At 46.8% G+C, this 26314-nt stretch overlaps 1 protein-coding gene across 8 annotated transcripts in view; it reads right to left on the bottom strand.

The window, feature by feature from the left end:
- rap1gap2a (RAP1 GTPase activating protein 2a) overlaps positions 1 to 26314 on the bottom strand; it is a 110363-nt gene that overhangs the window by 6148 nt on the left and 77901 nt on the right. For 5 of the 8 annotated variants that reach the window (XM_024444668.2, XM_024444667.2, XM_024444665.2 and 2 more), the window contains 19 exons: positions 22301 to 22336; positions 19877 to 19921; positions 17433 to 17465; positions 16939 to 17157; positions 16377 to 16480; positions 15106 to 15184; positions 14619 to 14672; positions 11339 to 11422; positions 11078 to 11178; positions 9702 to 9831; positions 9323 to 9478; positions 8831 to 8902; positions 6403 to 6489; positions 6045 to 6185; positions 3885 to 4031; positions 3432 to 3544; positions 3147 to 3245; positions 1038 to 1155; positions 25 to 133 (listed from right to left, as the gene is read on the bottom strand). In XM_024444668.2, the coding sequence (XP_024300436.1) occupies positions 25 to 133; positions 1038 to 1155; positions 3147 to 3245; positions 3432 to 3544; positions 3885 to 4031; positions 6045 to 6185; positions 6403 to 6489; positions 8831 to 8902; positions 9323 to 9478; positions 9702 to 9831; positions 11078 to 11178; positions 11339 to 11422; positions 14619 to 14672; positions 15106 to 15184; positions 16377 to 16480; positions 16939 to 17157; positions 17433 to 17465; positions 19877 to 19921; positions 22301 to 22336 (1927 nt within the window). The remainder of the gene's footprint in view (positions 1 to 24; positions 134 to 1037; positions 1156 to 3146; positions 3246 to 3431; positions 3545 to 3884; positions 4032 to 6044; positions 6186 to 6402; positions 6490 to 8830; positions 8903 to 9322; positions 9479 to 9701; positions 9832 to 11077; positions 11179 to 11338; positions 11423 to 14618; positions 14673 to 15105; positions 15185 to 16376; positions 16481 to 16938; positions 17158 to 17432; positions 17466 to 19876; positions 19922 to 22300; positions 22337 to 26314) is intronic. The other 3 variants (XM_024444666.2, XM_024444671.2, XM_024444672.2) reach the window with 1 other exon arrangement.

Below are 26314 nucleotides of genomic sequence, written 5' to 3'. Positions count from 1 at the left end.
AGTGTATCAGTGTTGGGTGTTTACCTGTGGGACTGCGACACATGATGAGGGGGGTGGCAGAGCCTTGGCTCTCCACGCTGAGGGAAGGGTAGGGGCTGAACACAGATGAGGAGGCTATGGACGGGTGGATTCCCTGGGAGAGGAAGATGAGGAGGGAGGAGAGGAAGAGGGAAGGATGAAGAGGGAGAAGAGGAGGAGGAAGTTTAGGAAGAGCTGTCAGGGCGAGGGTAGTCATCCATCTGTATCATTCTACTGTCACCACACACTACAGACTACAGACTACACACTACACACTACATACTAGGGCTACTAACTCAAGGCCAATAGGCATCAACTGGAATTACTACAAATGGTTGGTTTTCAGCACTGTGCTGCCGTTGTGCTCTTGAGCAAGGAACTTAAACCCCAAACTGCTCCAGAGGGGCACACAAATTCCAGCCTTCGGTTAACTGAGTTCTGTACAACAGCAAAACTGTAAACTGAGCTGTTAACTGTTGAACAACAGTTTTCTTTGTGTGTAAACACTGATCTGTGTGTGTTAATGTGTGTATGATACAATCATTCTCATCCTTTGCCAATTGTTCGTGATTGACATCCAACGCAATATGATCCAAAGAGAGTGACAGAAACCATAACTGACTTAATCACCAGCTGTCATTGCATCATCTCAATTTATTCTCTCAGTACTGCCAAATTATCTCAAATCATTCCAACAGTGTCATTTGATGATGCCTTCATGCAGTTAACGATGAAACAAACATGGTCCTTATACCATTCATCATTTTGTGTCCCACAACTACTGAGCACCACAGGCCTGTGATCTGCCCAATTATGTTCCAGAAGCACCCTGCCAGTCCTGATCCAAATGCTATGGCCCACCCAAGCCCACCCTGCCCCCCTGTCTCCCAGCCCACTGCCTCATTGTTCCCCCTGCCTCCCTACTCCCTAACCCTCTGTCCATCCTACATACGCCACCAGCATAATGGCTCCAGGGCCTCCCCAGCCCCCTTGTCTCCCCAATGGCTGCAGGCCCTCACAGTGTCAAGCTCCTCCAGGGCCTCTCCCTCCCCGGTGGTGCTGCTGAAGCTGCTGGTGCTGGAGGAGGAGCGGGAGATGTTGGGTCTGCTGCTGCAGTCCTTCAGCTTGAGGAACGGCCTGGTGACAGGAGGTAGAGGAACAGCATTAGAGGAGAGGAGAAGAGAGGAGAGACGAGGACCAGGAGAGGGGACGGGAGGAGAGGAGAGAGGACGGGAGGAGAGGAGAGAGGATATGAGGAGAGGAGAGAGGAAGGGAGGAGAGGAGACGAGAGGAGAGGAGAGGAGAGAGGACGGGAGGAGAGGAGAGAGGACGGGAGGAGAGGAGAGCGGATGGGAGGAGAGGAGACGAGAGGAGAGGAGAGAGGACGGGAGGAGAGGAGAGAGGACGGGAGGAGAGGAGAGAGGACGGGAGGAGAGGAGAGAGGACGGGAGGAGAGGAGAGAGGGACGGGAGGAGAGGAGAGAGGACGGGAGGAGAGGAGATAGGACGGGAGGAGAGGAGAGAGGACGGGAGGAGAGGAGAGGGGACGGGAGGAGAGGAGAGGGGACGGGAGGAGAGGAGAGAGAGGAGAGAGGACGGGAGGAGAGGAGAGAGGACGGGAGGAGAGGAGAGAGGGGACGGGAGGAGGAGACGAGACGAGAGGAGAGAGGGACGGGAGGAGAGGAGAGAGGACAGGAGGAGAGGAGAGAGGACGGGAGGAGAGGAGACGAGAGGAGAGGAGAGAGGACGGGAGGAGAGGAGAGAGGACGAGAGGAGAGGAGAGAGGACGGGAGGAGAGGAGAGAGGACGGGAGGAGAGGAGAGGGGACGGGAGGAGAGGAGACGAGAGGAGAGGAGAGAGGGACGGGAGGAGAGGAGAGAGGACGGGAGGAGAGGAGAGAGGACGGGAGGAGAGGAGAGAGGACGGGAGGAGAGGAGAGAGGACAGGAGGAGAGGAGAGAGGACGGGAGGAGAGGAGAGGGGACGGGAGGAGAGGAGAGAGGACAGGAGGAGAGGAGAGGAGAAGAGAGGATAGACGAGGACCAGAAGAGGGGACGGGAGGAGAGGAGAGAGGACGGGAGGAGAGGAGAGAGGACGGGAGGAGAGGAGAGGGGACGGGAGGAGAGGAGAGGGGACAGGAGGAGAGGAGAGGGGACGGAAGGAGAGGAGGAGAGGACGGGGAGGAGAGGAGACGAGAGGAGAGAGGACGGGAGGAGAGGAGAGAGGACGGGAGGAGAGGAGAGAGGACGGGAGGAGAGGAGAGGAGAGGGGACGGGAGGAGAGGAGAGAGGACAGGAGGAGAGGAGAGAGGACTGGAGGAGAGGAGAGGGGACGGGAGGAGAGGAGACAAGATGAGAGGAGAGGAGAGAGGACGGGAGGAGAGGAGAGAGGACAGGAGGAGAGGAGAGAGGACGGAGGAGAGGAGAGGGGACGGGAGGAGAGGAGAGAGGACGGGAGGAGAGAGGACGGGAGGAGAGGAGAGAGGACAGGAGGAGAGGAGAGAGGACGGGAGGAGAGGAGAGGGGACGAGAGGAGAGAGGACGGGAGGAGAGGAGACGAGAGGGAAGGAGAGGAGAGGGGACAGGAGGAGTGGAGAGAGGACGGGAGGAGAGGAGAGGAGAGGAGACGAGAGGGAAGGAGAGGAGAGGGGACGGGAGGAGAGGAGAGAGGGGACGGGAGGAGAGGAGAGAGGACGGGAGGAGAGGAGAGAGGACGGGAGGAGAGGAGAGGGGACGGGAGGAGAGGAGAGAGGACAGGAGGAGAGGAGAGAGGACGGGAGGAGAGGAGACGAGAGGGAAGGAGAGGAGAGAGGGACGGGAGGAGAGGAGAGAGGACGGGAGGAGAGGAGAGAGGACAGGAGGAGAGGAGAGAGGACGGGAGGAGAGGAGACGAGAGGGAAGGAGAGGAGAGGGGACGGGAGGAGAGGAGAGAGGACGGGAGGAGAGGAGACGAGAGGGAAGGAGAGGAGAGGGGACGGGACGAGAGGGAAGGAGAGGAGAGAGGACGGGAGGCGAGGAGAGAGGACGGGAGGAGACGGGACAGGAGGAGAGGAGAGGTTTACAGAGCACATGCATACGTCATGCACACCTTGTGTGTTCATGTTCAGTGTTTTGTTTGTGGTTCATCTCACCTCTCCTTGTTGGGGCAGATCTCTGGCGAGCTGGGGTTGGACCAAGTCTCTGACCTCCCTTCCTGTCCGAGCGGGCAGATGTCTGGGGTCTTTTGGTCACTGCAACAACATACGGACCAAGTTAACAGATAGAACAAATAGACATTGACAAAACTAAAGCTTCAGTATTATGACCTGAATGCACAGCCTGGTCCCAGATCTGTTTGTGATGTTTTGCCAACTCCTGTGGACATTAACAAAACAGCACAAACAGACCTGGGACCAGGCTAAGGAAAGCCTACTGACCTGCGCGTGTGTCTGTCCGAGGGGCTCTCTGTGCTTGAGTGGAGGCGGGGGAAGAGGCCTGAACGACGCTTCACTGGACTCTTCAGGGGAGACTTGGCTGACAGCACTGGTGGCTGGAGAGAGACACCCAGTCAATAGCATTAACAAGCAGGCAATATACAGCATTAGGAGGCTGATAGAGCGTCATTAAGGCAGATTTTGGCTACATTGTGATCGACCAATATCCTTCACATATAAAACAGTGGAAATTACATCGGCACACTGATAATATGGAGTTATTACATGGATGTGACTGTTTGCAAAAGTACATGTTGATATCATAACTCATTAGAGGACATTTTTGCAAAATGTGCAATTTACCAAGAGTATGTGCATGTCCAGTTTCATTTGTGTGTAAATATGACTTTATAACCTCTACCGCTCCTCCCCCTCTACCCTCTCCCCCCTGCTCACCGTGAAGGTACTCTTTGTGCACTCGGTGCTCTGTGGCAGCCCCCCTCCACTCAAGCTGGCCGGGACCCCCCCTCCCACCCCTGGACTCCGGTGACGGTGGGACCCCACCATGGTCTCCATGGAGTGACTCCGGACGCGCATGGCACGCTAGGGGACGGGGACAAAGACGGGGACAGAGGAGGGGACAGAGGAGGGAGTGGGTTAGAAGGGAGCGGTGACAGAGTGAGAGAGAAAAGAGGACAGAGGAAGAGAAGGGAAATGAGTACAGTTGTACAGCTGAGACAAGCACAGGGCCCCTGGATGCAGAACATGTTGTGTGGTAAAGGTGCCTTGCTTAAGGGCCCAACAATAGAGGGAACATCTTTACGATGTGAACCCAGCAGCCCTCCAGTTGCCAGATCAGTTCACCCCATTTTTTTCCAGAGTGCACTTCTCCTACACAGAGGAATAAGGAGTGCAGTGCATGGAATTGGGAATGCACTGCACTCCTTATGGGAATTGATGGGAAATGATGTAAATATATCACTAGCCACTTTAAACAATGCTACCTTATATAATGTTACTTACCCTACATTATTCATCTCATATGCATACGTAGATACTGTACTCTATATCATCGACTGCATCCTTATGTAATACTTGTATCACTAGCCACTTTAACGATGCCACTTGGTTTACATACTCATCTCATATGTATATACTGTACTCGATATCATCTACTGTATCTTGCCTATGCTGCTCTGTACCATCACTCATTCATATATCCTTATGTACATATTCTTTATCCCCTTACACTGTGTATAAGACAGTTTTTTGGAATTGTTAGTTAGATTACTTGTTCGTTATTACTGCATTGTCGGAACTAGAAGCACAAGCATTTCGCTACACTCGCATTAACATCTGCTAACCATGTGTATGTGACAAATAAAATTAGATTTGATTTGATTTGATTTGGATAGTGAGAGATATGACTGTAGTATTATCAGTGTTGGGCAGTAATGAACTACAGTATATGTAGTTCAACTAGTAGTTTAACCTCATTTTGCAGTAGCTTGGTGGTAGTTGAACTAAGTTCTGATCTAGGTCGTGTTTTCAGTAGTGTTTTACTCGTGGAACTACATGCCACGGCCTGATCTGTTTCACCTGTCTTTGTGCTCGTCTCCACCCCCCTCCAGATGTCCCCCATCTTCCCCATCATCCCCTGTGTATTTATACCTGTGTTCTCTGTTTGTCTGTTGCCAGTTCGTTTTGTTCGTAGAACCCACCAGCGGTTTTCCCCTTGCTCCTGTCTTGCCTAACTTCCTGTTTTCTAGTTTATCCCAGCTTTGACCTTTCTGCCTGCCCTGACCCTGAGCCTGCCTGCCGTCCTGTACCTTTGCCCCACCTATCTGGATTACTGACCTCTGCCTGCCCTTGACCTGCCTTTTGCCTGCCCCTTTGCCTGCATTATGATAACGTGTCATCACCAGTAGGTCAGACTAAGGGAGACAGGGACGGTGTGTTTCAACGTTAGTCTAGAATGGCATAAAACACAACAAACAAAACCACCAGAACAGTGTTTATTGAGTGTTTCAATGTTTGGAGAAGCTTTCAACATGGGATATGCTTTGTTCTGTATCTCAATTAGTATAACACAGTATCTGCGATGACAGGTAATAAACAGTGACTGCTGTTGTAGTGATGAGCACAGCACCCCCAGTGGTTGAATGAGTGTCATGCAACACACACCTCCACACTGCCTGTGAACAGACAGTGAGACACCATATGGTCAGAGAGGGAGGGTAGGGGAGGGAGAGAGAGATGGAGAGATGGGTAAGGGGGTACGATGATTAATACCCCTTCATCTCAATCAACAGCAGCGTGGTTGGAGGGAGGGAAAGATGGAGAGAGAGAGCAAGAGAGAGAAAGAGAACAGCAGAGCGAGACAGAGAGAGAGAAAGGGAGAGAGAGAGCGATAGGAGGCAGAGAGATAGAAAAGAGAAGGAGAGAGCGAGAGAGAGAAAGAGAGAGGGGGCGAAAGAGAGATAGAGAGGGAGAGAGAGAGCGAGAGAGGAGGTAGAGAGAGAAGAGAGAGGAGAGAGCGAGAGAGAGAAAGAGAAAGAGAGAGGTTCAGACATGGCGACGGATGATGATGTAAAAATAATGGTGTAAAAGAGTCACCTTGAAGGACTCCAGCAGTCCCCCATGGCCCCCATTCTCCAGCTTGTCCTCCTCCCCAGCCTGGCCTTGCCCCAGAGTAACTTGGGTCTGTCTGTGGAGCTCATCGTGAAGGTTATCCAGCAGTGCAGCTCGCGTCCGCCCCTACAACACACGCACGCACAGACACATGCACACACAGATCCATAGAGACACACACAGATGTATACAGATGCACAGAAGCAAACACACACACACACACACACATGCAAAAAAAACAACACCACAATGTATCATTTAAGAAGCAGTAGTAGAGGGGATTGCGATAGATGAAAGAGATTGAACAGCACATCAAGGGTGTCGAGTCATCTGCACCTCTCACCTCTAGCTTGGCAAACTTGTCAGACTTGTAGCAGGCGTTCTCTGCATTGATCAGCTTTGTCAGGAGGAAGTCGCGGAACTCAGGACCCTGGGGAGAGACGAGAGCGGGAGGGGAGAGGTGACTTTCATCTGCACCATACTCATTATCATCTGGTCGTCTGGAGTCGATGGGACGGAAAGGACTGACACGGTGCCCTCAGAAAGTGTTCACACCCCTTTCCTTTTTCCACATTTTGTTGTGTTACAGCCTGAATTCAAAATGGATTACATTTAGATTTTGTGTCACTGGCCTGTACACAAAATCCCCGATAGTGAAATTCTGTTTTTATGTTTAATTTCAAAATGAAAAGCTGAAATGTCTTGAGTTAATAAGTATTCAATATCTTTGTTATGGAAAGCCTAAATAAGTTCAGGAGTAAAATGTGCTTAACATTTCAAATCAAATTTTATTTGTCACATGCACTGAATACAACAGTACCATGAAATGCTTACTTACAAGCCCTTAACCAATAATGCAATTCAAGAAGTAGAGTTAAGAAAATATTTACTAAATAAACTAAAGTAAAAAATTTAATAAAAAGTAACACAATAAAATTAAAATAATGAGGCTATATACAGGGGGTACCGGTCAGTCGAGGTCATCTGTACATGTAGGTGTACATGAAGGTAGGGGTAAAGTGACTATGCATAGATAATAAACAGTGAGTAGCAGCAGTTTAAAAACAAGGGGGGTCAATGTAGGTAGTCCTGGGGGCTTGTTCAGCAGTCAAATGCCTTGAGGGTAGAAGCTGTAAAGGAGCCTGTTGGACCTAGACTTGGGGCTCCGGTACCGCTTGCCTTGCGGTAGCAAAGAGAACAGTCTATGATGTGGGTGATTGGAGTCTGACAATTTTTTGGTCTTTCCTCTGACACCACCTAGTATATAGGTCCTGGACAGCAGGAAGCTTGGCCCCAGTGATGCACTGGGCTGTTCGCACTACCCTCTGTAGCGCCTTACGTCTGGATGGCGAGCAGTTGCCACATAATATAATGTTGCAAGGACTCACTCTGTGACCAATAATAGTGTTTAATATGATTTTCGAATGACTACCAAATCTCTGTACCCCAAACATACAGTTATCTGTAAGGTCTCTCAGTCGAGCAGGGAATTTTAAACACAGATTGAACCACAAAGACCAGGGAGGTTTATCAATTCCTCGCAAAGATGGGTACATTGGTAGATGGGTAAGAAAAGCAGACATTGAATATCCCTTTGAGGATGGTGAAGTTATTAATTACACTTTGAAAGGTGTATCAATACACCCAGTCACTACAAAGATACAAGTGTCCTTCCCAACTCAGTTGCTGGAGAGGAAGGAAACCACTCAAGGATTTCACCACGAGGCCAATGGTGACTTTAAAACAGTTACAGAGTTTAATGGCTGTGATAGGAGAAAATTGAGGATGGATCAAAAACATTGTAGTTACTCCACAATACTAACCTAAATGAAAGAGTGAAAAGAAGGAAGCCTGTACAGAATAAAAATATTCCAAAACATTGATCCTGTTTGCAATAAGGCAGTAAAGTAATACTACAACAAATGTGGCAAAGCAATTAACTTCTTGTCCTGCATACAAAGCGTCATGTTTGAGGCAAATCCAACACAACACATCATCGAGTAACACTCTTCATATTTTCAAGCATGGTGGTGGCTGCATCATGTTATGGGTATGATTGTCATCAGCAAGGACTAGGGAGGATAAAATAATAATACATTGGAATAAGTGTGTGAGTGAAGCACAGGCAAATTCCTAGAGGAAAAACTGGTTCAGTCTGCTTTCAACAGACACTGGGAAACAAATTCAACAAACCTTTTAACCTAAAACACAAGGCAAATTATACACTGGAGTTGCTTACCAAGACAACATTGAATATTCCTGAGTGACCTAGTTACAGTTTTGACTTAAATAGGTGTGGAAATCTAATGGCATGACATGAAAATTGCAAATATGCAAATACTGTACAATCCAGGTGTGCAAAGCCCTTAGAGACTTGTCCAGAAAGACTCACAGCTGTAATCACTGCAGAAGGTGATTCTAACATGTATTGACTCAGGGGTGTGAATGCTTATGTAAATAATATATTTCCGTAATTCATTTTCAATACATTTGCCAAAATTTGTTTAAACATGTTTTCACTTTGTCATGGGGTATTGGATTGTGCAAAAAAACATAAATGTATCAATTTCTAATTCAGGCTGTAAAGCAAGCAGTATGAATACTTTATAAATAAATTGTATAATGGCAAGTTTATCAAACTTTCACTGTACATAACAGTGGGAAACTTGAACTCTCCCTCCATCTCTCGCTCTCCCTGTGTCTTTTATCCCTCTCCTTCCATCTCTTTCTTTCTGTATCTTTTTCTGAAATTCTCTCTCCCTCTTACTTACCTTCTTGAAGACCGCTGGATTGGGGAGAGGTGGTCCAAACGGAGGTACATCCTCCCTCGCTGTAACAGACACCTGTCGACACAAAGCAATTCATGCCACCCATTTACTGTGTGGAGAGTCTGGCTTATGTCATTCTAACAGTATTGCTTCCGTTCCTTTCATTGCCCCAATCTGGGCTTGAACCAGGGAACCTCTGCACACATCGACAACAGTCACCCTCGAAGCATCGTTACCACATCGTTACCACGAAGCATCGTTACCACAAAAGCAGCGGTCCTTGCAGAGCAAGGCAAACAACTATTTCAAGGTCTCTGAGTGAGTGACGTCACCAACTGAAACGCTACTAGAACGCACCGCTAACTAGCTAGCCATTTCACACCAGTTACATAATATCCATGCCTTAAAGGCCCACTCCGTAATAAAACATTTAAAATGGCTTCGCAAATATCACATAGTGAGCCTGTTAGGTTCATAGTAGGCTATAGCACTGACCTTGTATGTTGTGTGTTCAGTACCAGGGTTCTCCACCTGCACCAGCACATACGCATGGAGGAAGTTGGAGGCAATCATGTCAGGCACAAAGGGCGTGGCACCTTCCTGGAAGACCGCCGCCACGATGTCATTTCCTATGTGCCTCTTCCTCTGGAGCTGAGGGACAAGAGCATAGCGTTCTGTAAACACCTTAAGACTGTATGTTCTACAGTATAATTAGTCACAATTATTAGAGGCAAAATGTACAGGAATGGTGTGAGGGATGAGGAAACAGAGGGTGTTTATGAGTGACACACACATACACACACACGCACGCACTCACTAAACACCTACTGTAACCACTGTTAGTATGCTGTGTGTGGTGTAGCGTGTTCAGTACCTGTTGTACGTCTCCCTCGGTGAAGGGTAGTTTAGTGGAGACGTGGAACATCATCTCTCTCTGTCTGAAGACGGTGTAGACGGACTCAGAGCCTGTCTGACCGTGGGATACGTCCAGACCACCACGGAACCTAGGAGCACAGTGACAACACAATATGATTAACATTACCATGACATTCAATTATTGGGTAGGGCAAGGAGCATTTCCTGATCACGTGACAGGGAAAACTCCTGGCCCTACTCATGATGAAATATAGTCAAAGTCCTGCATTTCTCTCTTTCCATTCCTCTATCCCCCCTCTCTCTATCCCCCTCTCTCTCTCCCCCCTCTCTCTATCCCCCTCTATCCTCTCTGTCACGACTCCCACCGAAGGTGGCTCCCCTGCCTGTTCAGGCGGTGCTCAGTGGTCATCGTTGCCGGTCTACTAGCCACCACCGATCCCTTTTTCCTTTTCTGTTAGTTTAGTCTCATTAGTTGCACCTGTTCCTTTTGTGTTTCTTGATTTCTGGTCTATTTAAGCCTGTTAGGCCCGCTTAGGTTTGTGCGGGATTATTTGTGTTCTCTGTCGGTTGTGTTTTCATTGTTCTCCGGATCGTTTGCCCTGTGTTTGGGCTGGTCAGTGTTTATGCGCCATGCATTTGGTGTAACCGTTTTGTGCCGGAGAAATACATCTACAAACCACTGAACCCTCTGATCTCTGCGCCTGACTCTCTTTCTCAGTATCAGAGCAGTAGTAGAGTTGTCTCTGTCTCTCTCGCTTTCGCTCTCCCCATCTCACTCTCAATTACATTTCGATTCAATATAAGGGCTTTATTGGCATGGGGAACATATGTTAGTATTGCCAAAGCTAGTGAAGTAGGTAAAAACAAAAGTGAAATAAACAATAAGAATTAACAGTAACCATTACACTCATAAAAGTTCCAAAAGAATAAAGACTTTTAAAATGTCATATTATGTATATATACAGTGTGTTAACGATGTGCAAATAGTTAAAGTACAAAAGGGAAAATAATTTCACATAAATATGGGTAGTATTTACAATGGTCTTTGTTCTTCTCTAGTTGCCCTTTTCTTGCGGCAACAGGTCACACATCTTGTTGCTGTGATGGCACACTGGTATTTCACCCAGAAGATATGGGAGTTTATCAAAATTGGGTTTGTTTTTGAATTCTTTGTGGATCTGTGTAATCTAAGGAAAATATGTGTCTCTAAAATGGTCATACATTTGGCAGAGGGTTAGGAAGTGCAGCTCAGTTCCACTTCATTTTGTGGGCATTTTGCACATAGTCTGTCTCTCCCTCCCTCGCAGTAGTAGAGTTGTCTCTGTCTCTCCCTCCCTCCCTCTCCCGTAGTAAAGTTGTATCAATGTCTCTCACCCCTTAAAGTCGTTCAGCTCTATGTTGTCTCCCAGAACACTGAGGAACTCCCGGAAGGCTGGCGTCTCCTCGTTGTTCCCAAACAACTCCTCCTCTGACGTCTGGGATGGAGCGATGAGAGGAGAGGAGAGAGGGATGACGGGAGAATATTAAAAGGGAGAGATGTTAATGCAGGTTACAGGGCAAAAATAAATAGCATGGGATTGATAAGGAATAAACTGAAACCCCCTTTGGCTATAAAAACCTGCATATCACACTCACCTGACCAAACTTCTGGTAGATGACACCAAACTTAAAGGTGTTGTTCACTTCATGTTCGTCATAACCTACTATTAACTGAGAGCCCTGAAACAGAAACAACAACATTATAAGGATGTGTATATACATACAGTTGAAGTCGGAAGTATACATTTTTCAACCACTTCACAAATTTCTTGTTAACAAACTTAGTTTTGGCAAGTCGGTTAGGACATCTACTTTGAGCAAGACACAAGTCATTTTTACAACAATTGTCTACAGACAGATTATTTCACTTATAATTCACTGTATCACAATTCCAGTGGGTCAAAACTTTACATACATGCCTTGAAACTGCTTGGAAAATTCCGGAAAATGATGTCATGGCTTTAGAAGCTTCGGATAGGCTAATTGACATAATTTGAGTCAATTGGAGGTGAACCTGTGGATGTATTTCAAGGCCTACCTTCAAACTCAGTGCCTCTTTGCTTGACATCATGGGAAAATCAAAAGAAATCAGCCAAGACCTCAGACCTTTTTAGACCTCCACAAGTCTGGTTCATCCTTGGGAGCAATTTCCTAAAGCATGAAGGTACCTCGTTCATCTGTACAAACAATAATACGCAAGTTTAAACACCATGGGACCACGCAGCCATCATACCGCTCAGGAAGGAGACGCGTTCTGTCTCCTAGAGATGAACGTACTTTGGTGTGAAAAGTGCAAATCAATCCCAGAACAACAGCAAAGGACCTTGTGAAGATGCTGGAGGAAACAGGTACAAAAGTATCTATATCCACAGTAAAACGAGTCCTATATCGACATAACCTGAAAGGCCGCTCAGCAAGGAAGAAGCCACTGCTCCAAAACCGCCTTAAAAAAAGCCAAACTATGGTTTGCAACTGCACATGGGGACAATGATTGTACTTTTTGGAGAAATGTCCACTGGTCTGATGAAACAAAAATAGAACTGTTTGGCCATAATGACCATTGTTATGTTTGGATGAAAAAGGGGGAGGCTTGCAAGCCAAAGAACCCCATCCCAACCGTGAAGCACGGGGGTGGCAGCATCATGTTGTGGGGGTGCTTTGCTGCAGGAGGGACTGGTGCACTTCACAAAATAAATGGCGGCATGAGGAAGAAAAATTATGTGGATACATTGAAGCAACATCTCAAGATATCAGTCAGGAAGTTAAGGCTTGGTCGCAAATGGTCTTCCAAATGGACAACAACCCCAAGCATACTTCCAAAGTTGTGGCAAAATGGCGTCAGGACAACAAAGTCAAGGTATTGGAGTGGCCATCACAAAGCCCTGACCTCAATCCTATAGAAAATGTGTGGGCAGCACTGAAAAAGGGTGTGTGAACAAGGAGGCCTACAAACCTGACTCAGTTACACCAGCTCTGTCAGGAGGAATGGGCCAAAATTCACTAAACTTTTGTGGGAAGCTTGTGGAAGGCTACCCAAAACGTTTGACCCAAGTTAAACCATTTAAAGGCAATGCTGCCAAATACTAATTGAGTGTATGTAAACTTCTGACCCACTGGGAATGTGATGAAATAAATAAAAGCTGAAATTGTCATTATCTCTACTATTATATCTCACATTCTTAAAATAAAGTGGTGATCCTAAGACAGGGTATTTTGACTAGGATTAAATGTCAGGAATTGTGAAAAACGGAGTTTAAATGTATTTGGCTAAGGTGATGTAAACTTCTGACTTCAACTGTATAATATCCAGTTATGTGATAAAGTCCCTCCATAACTCGGGCAGACATTTACACTAGATATACAAAAGTATGTGGACACCCATTCAAATGAGTGGATTTGGCTATTTCAGCCACAACCATTGCTCACAGGGCTATAAAATCGCGCACGCAGCCATGCAATCTCCATAGACAAACATTGGCAATAGAATGGCCTTACTGGAGAGCTCAGTGACTTTCAAAGTGGCACCGTCTTACGATGCCACCTTTTCAACAAGTCATTTTGTCAGATTTCTGCCCTGCTAAAGCTGCCCCGGTCAACTGTAAATGCTGTTATTGTGAAGTAGAAACGTCCAGGAGCAGCAACGGCTCAGCCGCGAAGTGGTAGGCCACACAAGCTCACAGAACGGGATCGCCAAGTGCTGAAGCACGTAGGACATTAAAAAAATGTCTTGGCTTGGACAAGGCCCCTTAGTTCGAGTGAAGGGAAATATTAACGCTACAGCGTACAATGACATTCTAAACGATTCCGTGCTTCCAACTTTGTGGTAACAGTTTGGGGAAGGCCCTTTCCTGTTTCAGCATGACAATTCCCCTGTGAACAAAGCGAGGTCCAATGGTTTATCAAGAGCAGTGTGGAAGAACTTGACTGGCCTGCACAGAGCTCTGATCTCAACCTAATCGAATGCCTTCGGGATGAATTGGAACGCTGACTGCGAGCCAGGCCTAATCGTACAACATCATTGCCCGACCTGATTAATGCTCTTTTGGCTGAATGGAAGCATGTCCCTGCAGCAATGTTCTAACATCTAGGGGAAAGCCTTCCCGGAAGAGAGGACATTGTGAAAGCAGCAAAGGGGGGAACCAACTCCATTATAATGCCCATGATTTTGGAAAGAGATGTTCGATGAGCAGATGTCCACATACTTTTGGTCAGGTAGTATATGTCTATCACGTCTGGGGAGGTCAGGGTTGTATTCAATAGGCACCAAACGGAAAGAAACTGACTAAAACAGGAATGGACTACTTGGACTTGTCCAATAAGTCTGCAAAATGTTTTCCGTCGCATGCCCTAATGAATACGACCCAGGACCACAGTGGGTTGATTGTGGCCATTTTGAAAGGCAGTCAGCTGTGACCAGTGTGGAATGGGCAGTCTGAGCAGACTGCCCTAATAACAGATGAGTTCTACTGGACCCGGAGTAGAGGCACAACAAGCAGCTCCATCATCCAAATGACCTCTGATGTGACAAACAGGTCCTGGATCAGATCTGTCTTTAGCACTGCCTACACCACACCAGTTAGAGAGAACAGGGTGGTCAGGCTGTATAGTGGACCAGGTGGAAGTTGGATCGTGTTCATTAGGCAGCAAACGGAAGAAAAGGGACTGAAAAAGGGAGAGACTACCTAGGCTTGTCCAATAAGATACACTTGGGTTCCATTGCAAAACGGTTTGAAAATGCTGCATGCCCCATAGAAATAGAATGGCTAGAAAATTATGTATATTTCTAGAGCATGACCTCATGAATGTCCCTGGTTCTATGGCTACTGTGGTAGAGGTGGAAGCGCCTGGCTGAAAGGAAACAGTGGAGCAGACTCACTCTGGGGTACAGGACCGGGTTGAACTTCAGGCCAGTCACGTCATCACAGAGGAGCTGAAACCACAGGCAGACAGACAGATACGGATCCATTTGAAACCACAGTGAAGGAAATAAATCCATTTTTAGGTTAAAGGGGCAATCTGGTATTGGTACATCCCTTATTGGACTGTTAAATGAATTATAATATATGTATAAATGAATCATGAGCTTATTTCAACTGTCTTACCGCATCAGAAGCCCAAAGCTTGTTACTTCGTTGTTTGTAAACAATGTCATTGTTAACAAACACTGTATAGTTTCAACACATGGTTAAAACTATCATTTTGATCTCATGGTCAGTCTATGTATTTGAAAGTGGTTACATTTCTTCAGCCCCAGCCTGTCAGCATTGTTGATATTTGAAATCCAGATCGCCACTTTACATGGAGCACATGTTGCATTGAGTGAACATGTGGTACTTGGTGGTGCTTAGGTCAGTCCTCCTTACCTTGGCTATCTGGGGTACACTGGGAAGCTGGTTGAGGCCTGCCAGAGAGATCCTGTCATGGTGTGTCTTTGTCCTCGACCTGGGTGATGATTGTGGAAAACAAGTGTCAATAACCGCATCTTAAAGAAGGTAGGCTGTGTGCACATCGCACACACATACTTCCTATATCTACAGTGAAAGTTCCGGTTACATGATAAGTGTGTAAAGGGTGTCAATCCACATTCACTAGGTATCCCCTTACACTTGTGTCTATAAGGTAGTAGTTTTGGAATTGTTAGCTAGATTACTTGTTGGTTATTACTGCATTGTCGGAACTAGAAGCACAAGCATTTCGCTACACTCGCATTAACATCTGCTAACCATGTGTATGTGACAAATAAAATTTGATTTGATTTGATTTGGTAGTGTGACTATAACATGGCTCCCTAACATGGCTCCACCCAACATAGGCCCACTAGACACTGTCTGCTGTGGATGTATTTATGGGTCCAGGCCAGGGCAGATCATAGTTAGGTCAGATCCTGCATCCATACTGGAACTCCTGGCCCGACTGTATGTCATTATATGACTGTAGTTACCTGAGAATGAAGGAGGAACTCCTGGCCCGACTGTATGTCATTATATGACTGTAGTTACCTGAGAATGAAGGAGGAACTCCTGGCCCTAGTGTAGTTACCTGGGAATGAAGGAGGAACTCCTGGCCCTACTGTATGTCATTATATGACTGTAGTTACCTGAGAATGAAGGAGGAACTCCTGGCCCTAGTGTAGTTACCTGGGAATGAAGGAGGAACTCCTGGCCCTATTGTATGTCATTATATGCCTGTAGTTACCTGAGAATGAAGGAGGAACTCCTGGCCCTAGTGTAGTTACCTGGGAATGAAGGAGGAACTCCTAGCCCTAGTGTAGTTACCTGGGAATGAAGGAGGAACTCCTGGCGGCCCTAGTGTAGTTACCTGGGGATGAAGGAGGAACTCCTGGCCCTAGTGTATGTCATTATATGACTGTAGTTACCTGAGAATGAAGGAGGAACTCCTGGCCCTAGTGTAGTTACCTGGGAATGAAGGAGGAACTCCTGGCCCTACTGTATGTCATTATATGCCTGTAGTTACCTTGGAATGAAGGAGGAACTCCTGGCCCTAATGTAGTTACCTGGGGATGAAGGAGGAACTCCTGGCCCTAGTGTAGTTACCTGGGAATGAAGGAGGAACTCCTGGCCCTAGTGTAGTTACCTGGGAATGAAGGGGGAACTCCTGGCCCTAGTGTAGTTACCTGAGCAAGATGCGGAGGAACTCCTGGCCCTCTGCCTCCTCGTGCTTCAGTGACATAATGAGGTTCCCCAGACTGCTGCCTGTGCAGTAGTAGTTCATATGCTCCTGAAGACGAGAGAGAGAAAGAGAGAGAGCGAAGGAGAGAGAGAGGCAGAGAGATAGACAGAAAGAGGGGGAGAAAGTGATGGAGGAAGGGAGGGAGGGTCAGACAGACAGTGAATCACTACTATAGTATGATGAGACAGTTTAAAGAAGTTAAACACCTTCTAATACGGTTTTACAGTCAATATTTCACAGATCTCCGTATAATTGGAGTCAATTATACGTTCATTTTCCAAATGACTGATTCCTAACTCTTAGTCATAACCCCAGAGCCTTAAGTCTGAAATAGGAAAAATCACTGGATGGAGAAGGACTAAAAGAGGGAAACACCCTTACAGAGAACACACACACACACGCACGTACACACATAAACACACACAGACACACACATGCAGGCGCTTACACCCCCCCCCACTCACACACACCCATTACTCCTGCTAGCCAAATAGGCCTTGACTCACCCTGCCCAGGAAGTGTTTGCGGTAGGCCCTGGCCGAGCTGTTACACTCCAGCCTGAAGCCGAACCCAACCCCAGGGCTCATGCCCCCTCCGTCATCCTCCTCGCAGAAGCTGCTCTCCGAGGAGGTGGGCGTGCCCGCAGGCGCCTCGGCATCCTCAATCCAGTAACCCCCAAACTGGGGCAGGATCACCTGCGGGTATGGGCTACCCTTCTCCAGAATCTGAGCCACAGAAACAAGGGACAAGGGGTTTGTGTACCAAAATTACACCAGCCACAAGAATAGGGCCATAGAAACAAATAAGAGCTTGGGATTTCGATCATAAATGTGTCTATAAATGTCCTTTGAGCCTCGTTTTACATTGACCACCAGTGTTTGCATTACTGCACGTGTGTGCGTGGGTGTACGTATGCATACGTGGATTTTGTGGTATTCATGGTTGTGTGTGCATAGTGTTTTGATCCAGCTGATATGATCGTATCAGAGCGCTGACTCACGTCCTCTATCCGCGGGTATGGGATGTAGTCATCCTGTCAGACAGAGAGAGGGGAGACACACACAGATCAATAACCTTACAGGCTGGAATAAATAGAGCCCTGTTGAAATACTTTAGAGAATGCCTCTTTTCTTCCTCACTTCCTGAAGGAAATCTCTGATCTGAAAAGGCTGGGTAGGTGAAAGCTATGTGGCACAGAACCATTGCTTACACCTATCAATTTGTGTAAGATCAGTGATTGCTTCAAGAAAGGGAGGAAGGCAGGGTGTGTTTGCAAAATATTCAAACAAGGCCTTGAACTACATTACAACTGGGGCAGTCAGTCACCATAGAAAGCTTGTACACAGAAACACAGGGTGAACATATATACGGTGACTTATTCAGCACAATGAAACAGCACAGACATCAAACAGGCAAACACTGATGGAGGAGTTCTGACACTCTCAGGGATACGAGAGTCTCAGGATTGACTCTGTGAGCCCCTGGGTTCATCATTACGTCACTGTGGCTGGTGTATGATGTCTAAACATGCTGTGATGTGATGGTCACAGGGACGGACTGGGACCAGAAATAGGCCCGGCCATTTCTAACACAGCGGACCATTTGTTTCTCTTGAGGCTCCCCACACCAGCCCATTTTTAAATATTTAAGAGACCTATTATTAGTATTATAATTGTGCACAACAACTAAAAATATGTCAGATGGACTAAAGATGGACCAGCCCATCTGGTACTTGACAGAATTGCACTATTGCCAGTCCATCCTTGGATGTTTCCAATCAATCTACATGCCTTTGTTTTACACTGTATATCGTCCCAGGAGACTGAGGGGAATAGCATTCATTACGAACAGCTGTTTGTTATTTTAAGTTAGCCTGGTTGAGGGGACCTGGTTGAGGGGACCTGGTTGAGGGGACCTGGTTGAGGGGACCTGGTTGAGGGGACCTGGTTGTGTGGACCTGGTTGTGGGGACCTGGTTGAGGGGACCTGGTTGAGAGGACCTGGTTGAGGGGATCTGGTTGAGGGGACCTGGTTGTGTGGACCTGGTTGAGGGGACCTGGTTGAGAGGACCTGGTTGAGAGGACCTGGTTGAGGGGACCTGGTTGAGAGGACCTGGTTGAGGGGACCTGGTTGAGAGGACCTGGTTGAGAGGACCTGGTTGAGAGGACCTGGTTGAGAGGACCTGGTTGAAGGGGACCTGGTTGAGAGGACCTGGTTGAGAGGACCTGGTTGAGAGGACCTGGTTGAGAGGACCTGGTTAAGGGGACCTGGTTGAGAGGACCTGGTTGAGAGGACCTGGTTGAGAGGACCTGGTTGAGAGGACCTGGTTAAGGGGACCTGGTTGAGAGGACCTGGTTGAGAGGACCTGGTTGAGAGGACCTGGTTGAGGGACCTGGTTGAGGGGATCTGGTTGAGGGGACCTGGTTGAGGGGACCTGGTTGAGAGGACCTGGTTGAGGGGATCTGGTTGAGGGGACCTGGTTGAGGGGACCTGGTTGAGAGGACCTGGTTGAGGGGACCTGGTTGAGAGGACCTGGTTGAGAGGACCTGGTTGAGAGGATCTGGTTGAGGGGACCTGGTTGAGGGACCTGGTTGAGAGGACCTGGTTGAGGGGATCTGGTTGAGGGGACCTGGTTGAGGGGACCTGGTTGAGAGGACCTGGTTGAGGGGACCTGGTTGAGAGGACCTGGTTGAGAGGACCTGGTTGAGGGATCTGGTTGAGGGGACCTGGTTGAGGGACCTGGTTGAGGGACCTGGTTGAGAGGACCTGGTTGAGAGGACCTGGTTGAGGGACCTGGTTGAGGGATCTGGTTGAGAGGACCTGGTTGAGGGGATCTGGTTGAGGGACCTGGTTAAGAGGATCTGGTTGAGAGGACCTGGTTGAGAGGACCTGGTTGAGGGATCTGGTTGAGGGACCTGGTTGAGGGGACCTGGTTGAGGGATCTGGTTGAGAGGACCTGGTTAAGAGGATCTGGTTGAGAGGACCTGGTTGAGGGGATCTGGTTGAGGGACCTGGTTAAGAGGATCTGGTTGAGAGGACCTGGTTGAGGGACCTGGTTGATCTGGTTGAGAGGACCTGGTTGAGAGGACCTGGTTGAGAGGACCTGGTTGAGGGGATCTGGTTGAGAGGACCTGGTTAAGAGGATCTGGTTGAGAGGACCTGGTTGAGGGGATCTGGTTGAGGGGACCTGGTTGAGGGGAACTTACGAGAGTGTTACAAGAGTGTGGTCGAGAGTGGTGAAACTACTCCAGGGGCTGACAGGGTTAACACGGAGGATGACCACCACCACAATCAAACAAAGGGATGGAAAATACTAATAAAGGAATACATGAATAAATAAATGAAAGAATGGACACAGAGGCGATGTCAATGCACCACGACAGAGAAGCATGCCCAGTGGTGAGGTCCACAGATACTTGAGTGTGTGTGTGTTTGTTTCTCAGACCTTGCTTCTCTGCGAGTGGGGCTTCGTCTCCTCAGATTTAGGGACCTGGTTAGGGTCACGCATGTGGACGGAGGGTCACAAGGGTACAAAAACGATCATTCCTGACTTACGCAACTCCCAAATAACTTACTGTACTAACATATTGTACACTGTTAGAAAAAAGGGTTCCAAAATGGTTCTTCGGCTGTCCCCATAGGAGAACCTTTTTGGTTCCTGGTATAACCCTTTTAGGGTTCCATGTAGAACCTTCTGTGGAAAGGATTCTTCATGGAACCCAAACAGGTTATACCTGGAACCAAAAGGATTTTACCTGGAACCAAAAAGGGTTATTCAAAGGGTTCTCCTAAGGGGTGGGAAACATTCTAGGTTCTTTCCAAGAGTGTACTGAACATTATTTGGGTAAACATCTGATAGGTGGAACCCAGGTAAAATATTTGCTTGGTTATGAGAAGTGTTTGCAAATATGCAGAGGATACATGACTGAAGTTGACACGTCCTGAATTGCACAATTACCAATCTGCTGGAGAGAACTGTGGAGAAAGACGTCTTGCATGTGGGAAGCTCTGAAGCCCGAATCCTTACCACACACACAGATTCTCTCAAGTCTTTTATCAGACATAATCATATCTCAATCAACCTTATCCCAATGTGGGAAGTCATTCTCCAGACTTAAACCACATCATGATCCCTACTTTCCATTATTGATTTCAGTGGTCAACACACAGACTGGTCTAGCTATCTATCTATGCACTCTCTGCATGCGTTTGAATGGTCCCCATCCTCCAGTGATGCTTGTCGCCGGTTCAACACAGCGACTCTGACATAACCTGGTCCCAGAACTGTTTGTGCGTTATTGACAATGACCATAGGAGTTGGCAATACAGCACCATCAGATCAGAGACCAGGGTAGCTCAGACATGACAGACAGTGGAGGGGATGGGGGAACAGCTGTAGCTCAGTGGGTGACTACTTGTCAACACTGCTGGGTTAGATCAAAGCTAGGGGTCAGTCTTAATGCATCCATCTTTGATCCCTCTGAGACGGGCTCTGCGATCAACCATTCCAGATAGAGGCTTTTCAACTGCTCCACCATCGATTGCTCTAGTCTAGTTAGTAGTGCGGGTCAATGTGGCTCTGTGCTCTGTAAGGGACTGTTGGGACAGAGAGGGGTCTGGTAAGGACTGGCTCAGAGGTGGCAGCAGGCCAGTGTGGCCTCTGTCCTCACTCCTCCTCGCGCACTTGTCATCAGGCGCTATCAATCTCCTGTCCTCCTTCGCTCGCTCCCCCTCTTTCAAAAGCTCTCCCACTGTCCCCAAATGGGCATTGCAGAGCTGCCACCGCCACCACCCTCTTCCTGCCCCCATCCCGCCTAAAACCCCATTCCCACAGAAGATCCCAGAACCCCACAGACACAGTGCAGCAGAACAGGACAGAGAAGTCAATGGCTTTTTAGAGGGAGCTCTTTAACTATGGTCCGGTTCGGCTCATTACTCAATCAGGACCAGAGATTGGACCCGGTCGTCCTGGTTCCTCAAAACAAGGGCGGCCGCGCTTCCAAACCAAACTTCCGTGGCTTAATAATTTAACTAAATTATTTGTTTTCTTTTTTTCTTTTACCCCCTTTTTCTCCCCAATTTCGTGGTATCCAATTGTTAGTAGCTACTATCTTGTCTCATCGCTACAACTCCTGTACGGGCTCGGGAGAGACGAAGGTCGAAAGTCATGCGTCCTCCGATACACAACCCAACCAAGCCGCACTGCTTTTTAACACAGCGAGCATCCAACCCGGAAGCCAGCCGCACCAATGTATCGGAGGAAACACCGTGCACCTGGCAACCTTGGTTAGCTCGCACTGCGCCCGGCCGCCACAGGAGTCGCTGGTGCGCGATGAGACAAGGATATCCCTACCGGCCAAACCCTCCCTAACCCGGACGACTAGGCCAATTGTGGGTCGCTCCACGGACCTCCCGGTCGCGGCCGAGCCTAGGCGCGATAATTTAACAAAATGTAATGCTAAATTGTAATTATTTCGCCTCCGTGGCCAATTTATTGCCTTACCTCCCTACTCTTCTACATTTGCACACACTGTACATAGATTTTTCTATTGGGTTATTGACTGTGCGTTTGTTTATGTGTAACTCTGTGTTGTTGTTTTGTCGCGCTGCTTTGCTTTATCTTGGCCAGGTCGCAGTTGTAAATGAGAACTTGTTCTCAACTGGCCTACCGGGTTAAATAAAGGTGAAATAAATAAACAAATAACGGGACCCTTCTGCTCGTTGGAGAGGACCCTTGAATAAAATCTCAGGAAGTGATGAACGTGTCGTGCTTTCATCACCACGTCCCATGCCAACAGCAGTGGGAACTTAGAGAGAAGAGAAGGAAGAAGAGAGAGAAGGAAGAAGAGAGGAGAAAGAGGAGTCTCACCTGCATCCTTTCCAGCATGTCGAAGAACTCGGCAGACTGAAACCAACAGACAAACAGAGGTGATTATTTTACTACAACGGCATACAATTATAGTGAATGCTGTGATAACGTATCAAATTGTCCTGGACCAATCTGATCACTATAAGTGGAGTGAACTGTATTTCCGAAATAAGAACAAAATTCATTCATGGTGGATAATTTCACTTAGGGTTCAATTTGCTATAGGTTGAGGTGTGGCGTTGTGATGTCCACAGTGTGAGATGGTTTAGGTGTGACCAATGGGTTTCTGGGTATTTTCTATGGAAATGGAGGGAGATCTGGTCACTGAGGCTGCGTTCCAGGCTGACTACATTGAGATGTACAGTACAAGAGCTAACCACATCATGTGATATAGCAATCTGATGGCTGACTGGGCAGTCTGCAACGCAGCCTTGAACATGGCCTGAAATCTCTCAAACCCAGTAGCTACAATTGTCACACCATGACCATCTCTAGCTAGCAGCATTTCCACCCTGGTTCCCAATAAAAGCTCAATGAGCTGAGGCAGAGCAGATAAGGAAGGACAGTCCTACACCCTCTCACACCCATATGTGCAGAATGTTATCCAAACACAGATAACCAAGCCCACTCCACTTCCTCAAAACAGTCACTCCAGGAAAAGAATGGACTGCTGTTGTGCTCGTATGAAACTAAACTAAAGTTCTGGGTCAAAATATTACTGACAGGACAATGGGAAAACAAGTACAGACAACTAAATATTGATAGTACATGTAGTGCATTGTCATTATTGTAAAAATCATCAAACAATTCAATTAACTAATGTCAATTCGGGAACCACTCTCAGCTGAATGAGAGTGGGGGATCAGGAAGTAAGATTGTCATTAACACATGATACCATTATGAGTAGCTGTCCAAGATTTCTACAAAAATATGATGACCTACTATTAATTACAATATATTTCCTTCCAAACATGTTTTTTAAAGCAGGCCCTATGATAATAAGAGATTAACAGGGATTGCAGGGACTCCTGAGTGGCGCAGCGGTCTAAGGCACTGCATCTCAGTGCAAGAGGCATCACTACAGTCCCTGGTTCGAATCCAGGCTGTATCACATCCAGCCGTGTTTGGGAGTCCCATAGGGCGGCGCACAATTGGCCTAGCGTCGTCCGGGTTTGGCCGGGGTAGGCCGTCATTGTAAATAAGAATTTGTTCTTAACTGACTTGCCTGGTTAAATAAAAATGAGAAGCTTTTCTTTGTGACCCTGCTTTCCCTATTCCCAAACAACACAATGGTGTGGGAAAATACCAGTCATTATAAATATTATAAATAAGTAAATAAGTAAAGGAAGAGTCAACAACATTATTTGGATAAGAGAGAACAGAATAAGAGCTTTAAAAATGTCATTGATTTTCACTTGAATAGGTGATGGACGACAAACTCTACAAAGAAACAAAAAGGCCTTGACAGTTTTTGACCTGACAAAGATCCGTCTTGCATTAAAACATTGTTTTATACAGTGTTGTCCCGGCCTTTTTGTGTCTTCATAATGAATGCCAGTCAATCAACAAACACATAGTTCACTATGTGACAGTCAATAGTCATACTCAGGAAATATGCTAAAGACACAAAGAATGAGGACTACAGGAAAAGGAGGACCGAGCACGCCTCCATTCTTATCGACGGGGCTGTAGTGGAGCAAGTTGTAAGCTTCAAGTTCCTTGGTGTCCACATCACCAACAAACTATCATGGTTGAAACACACCAAGACGGTCGTGAAGAGGGCGCGACAATGCCTGTTCCCCCTCGGGAGACTGAAACGATTTGGCATGGTTTCTCAGATCCTCAAAAAGTTATACAGCTGCACCATCGAGAGCATGGTTGCATCACCGCCTGGTATGGCAACTGCTCGGCCTCTGACCGCAAGGCGCCACAGAGGGTAGTGCGTATGGCCCAGTACATCACTGGGGCCTAGCTTCCTGACATCCAGGACTTCTATACCAAGCGGCACTAAAAATTGTCAAGGACTCCAGCCACCCTAGTCGTAGACTGTTCTCTCTGCTACAAGGGGTACCGGAGCGCCAAGTCTAGGTCATAAAGGCTTCTTAACAGTTTCTACCCCCAAACCATTAGACTCCTGAACAGTTCATCAAATGGCTACCCGGACTATTTACATTGTCCCCACCCCACCCCCCATTTTTACGCTGCTGCTCCTCTGTTTATTATCTATGCCTAGTCACTATACCTCTACCTACATGTACATATTACCTCAATTACCTTGACTCTGTACCGGTACCGCCTGTATATAGCCTCGCTACTGTTATTTTATTGTTGCTCCTTAATTATTTGTTATATACATATATATATATATATATATATATATATATATATATATATATATATATATATATATATATATATACAGTGCCTTGCGAAAGTATTTGGCCCCCTTGAACTTTGCAACCTTTTGCCACATTTCAGGCTTCAAACATAAAGATATAAAACTGTATCAACAACAATCAACAACAAGTGGGACACAATCATGAAGTGGAACGACATTTATTGGATATTTCAAACTTTTTTAACAAATCAAAAACTGAAAAATTGGGCGTGCAAAATTATTCAGCCCCCTTAAGTTAATACTTTGTAGCGCCACCTTTTGCTGCGATTACAGCTGTAAGTCGCTTGGGGTATGTCTCTATCAGTTTTGCACATTGAGAGACTGAAATTTTTTCCCATTCCTCCTTGCAAAACAGCTCGAGCTCAGTGAGGTTGGATGGAGAGCATTTGTGAACAGCAGTTTTCAGTTCTTTCCACAGATTCTCGATTGGATTCAGGTCTGGACTTTGACTTGGCCATTCTAACACCTGGATATGTTTATTTTTGAACCATTCCATTGTAGATTTTGCTTTATGTTTTGGATCATTGTCTTGTTGGAAGACAAATCTCCGTCCCAGTCTCAGGTCTTTTGCAGACTCCATCAGGTTTTCTTCCAGAATGGTCCTGTATTTGGCTCCATCCATCTTCCCATCAATTTGAACCATCTTCCCTGTCCCTGCTGAAGGAAAGCAGGCCCAAACCATGATGCTGCCACCACCATGTTTGACAGTGGGGATGGTGTGTTCAGGGTGATGAGCTGTGTTGCTTTTACGCCAAACATAACATTTTGCATTGTTGCCAAAAAGTTCAATTTTGGTTTCATCTGACCAGAGCACCTTCTTCCACATGTTTGGTGTGTCTCCCAGGTGGCTTGTGGCAAACTTTAAATGACACTTTTTATGGATATCTTTAAGAAATGGCTTTCTTGCCACTCTTCCATAAAGGCCAGATTTGTGCAATATACGACTGATTGTTGTCCTATGGACAGAGTCTCCCACCTCAGCTGTAGATCTCTGCAGTTCATCCAGAGTGATCATGGGCCTCTTGGCTGCATCTCTGATCAGTCTTCTCCTTGTATGAGCTGAAAGTTTAGAGGGACGGCCAGGTCTTGGTAGATTTGCAGTGGTCTGATACTCCTTCCATTTCAATATTATCACTTGCACAGTACTCCTTGGGATGTTTAAAGCTTGGGAAATCTTTTTGTATCCAAATCCGGCTTTAAACTTCTTCACAACAGTATCTCAGACCTGCCTGGTGTGTTCCTTGTTCTTCATGATGCTCTCTGCGCTTTTAACGGACCTATGAGACTATCACAGTGCAGGTGCATTTATATGGAGACTTGATTACACACAGGTGGATTGTATTTATCATCATTAGTCATTTAGGTCAACATTGGATCATTCAGAGATCCTCACTGAACTTCTGGAGAGAGTTTGCTGCACTGAATGTAAAGGGGGTGAATAATTTTGCACGCCCAATTTTTCAGTTTTTGATTGGTTAAAAAAGTTTGAAATATCCAATAAATGTCGTTCCACTTCATGATTGTGTCCCACTTGTTGTTGATTCTTCACAAAAAAATACAGTTTTATATCTTTATGTTTGAAGCCTGAAATGTGGCAAAAGGTCGCAATGTTCAAG

The sequence above is a fragment of the Oncorhynchus tshawytscha genome, linkage group LG14 (assembly GCF_018296145.1).
Source record: "Oncorhynchus tshawytscha isolate Ot180627B linkage group LG14, Otsh_v2.0, whole genome shotgun sequence".
Taxonomy (NCBI): domain Eukaryota; kingdom Metazoa; phylum Chordata; class Actinopteri; order Salmoniformes; family Salmonidae; genus Oncorhynchus; species Oncorhynchus tshawytscha.
The sequence above is the reverse complement of the archived record's forward strand: the minus strand, read 5'-3'. Positions and strand labels throughout refer to the sequence as shown.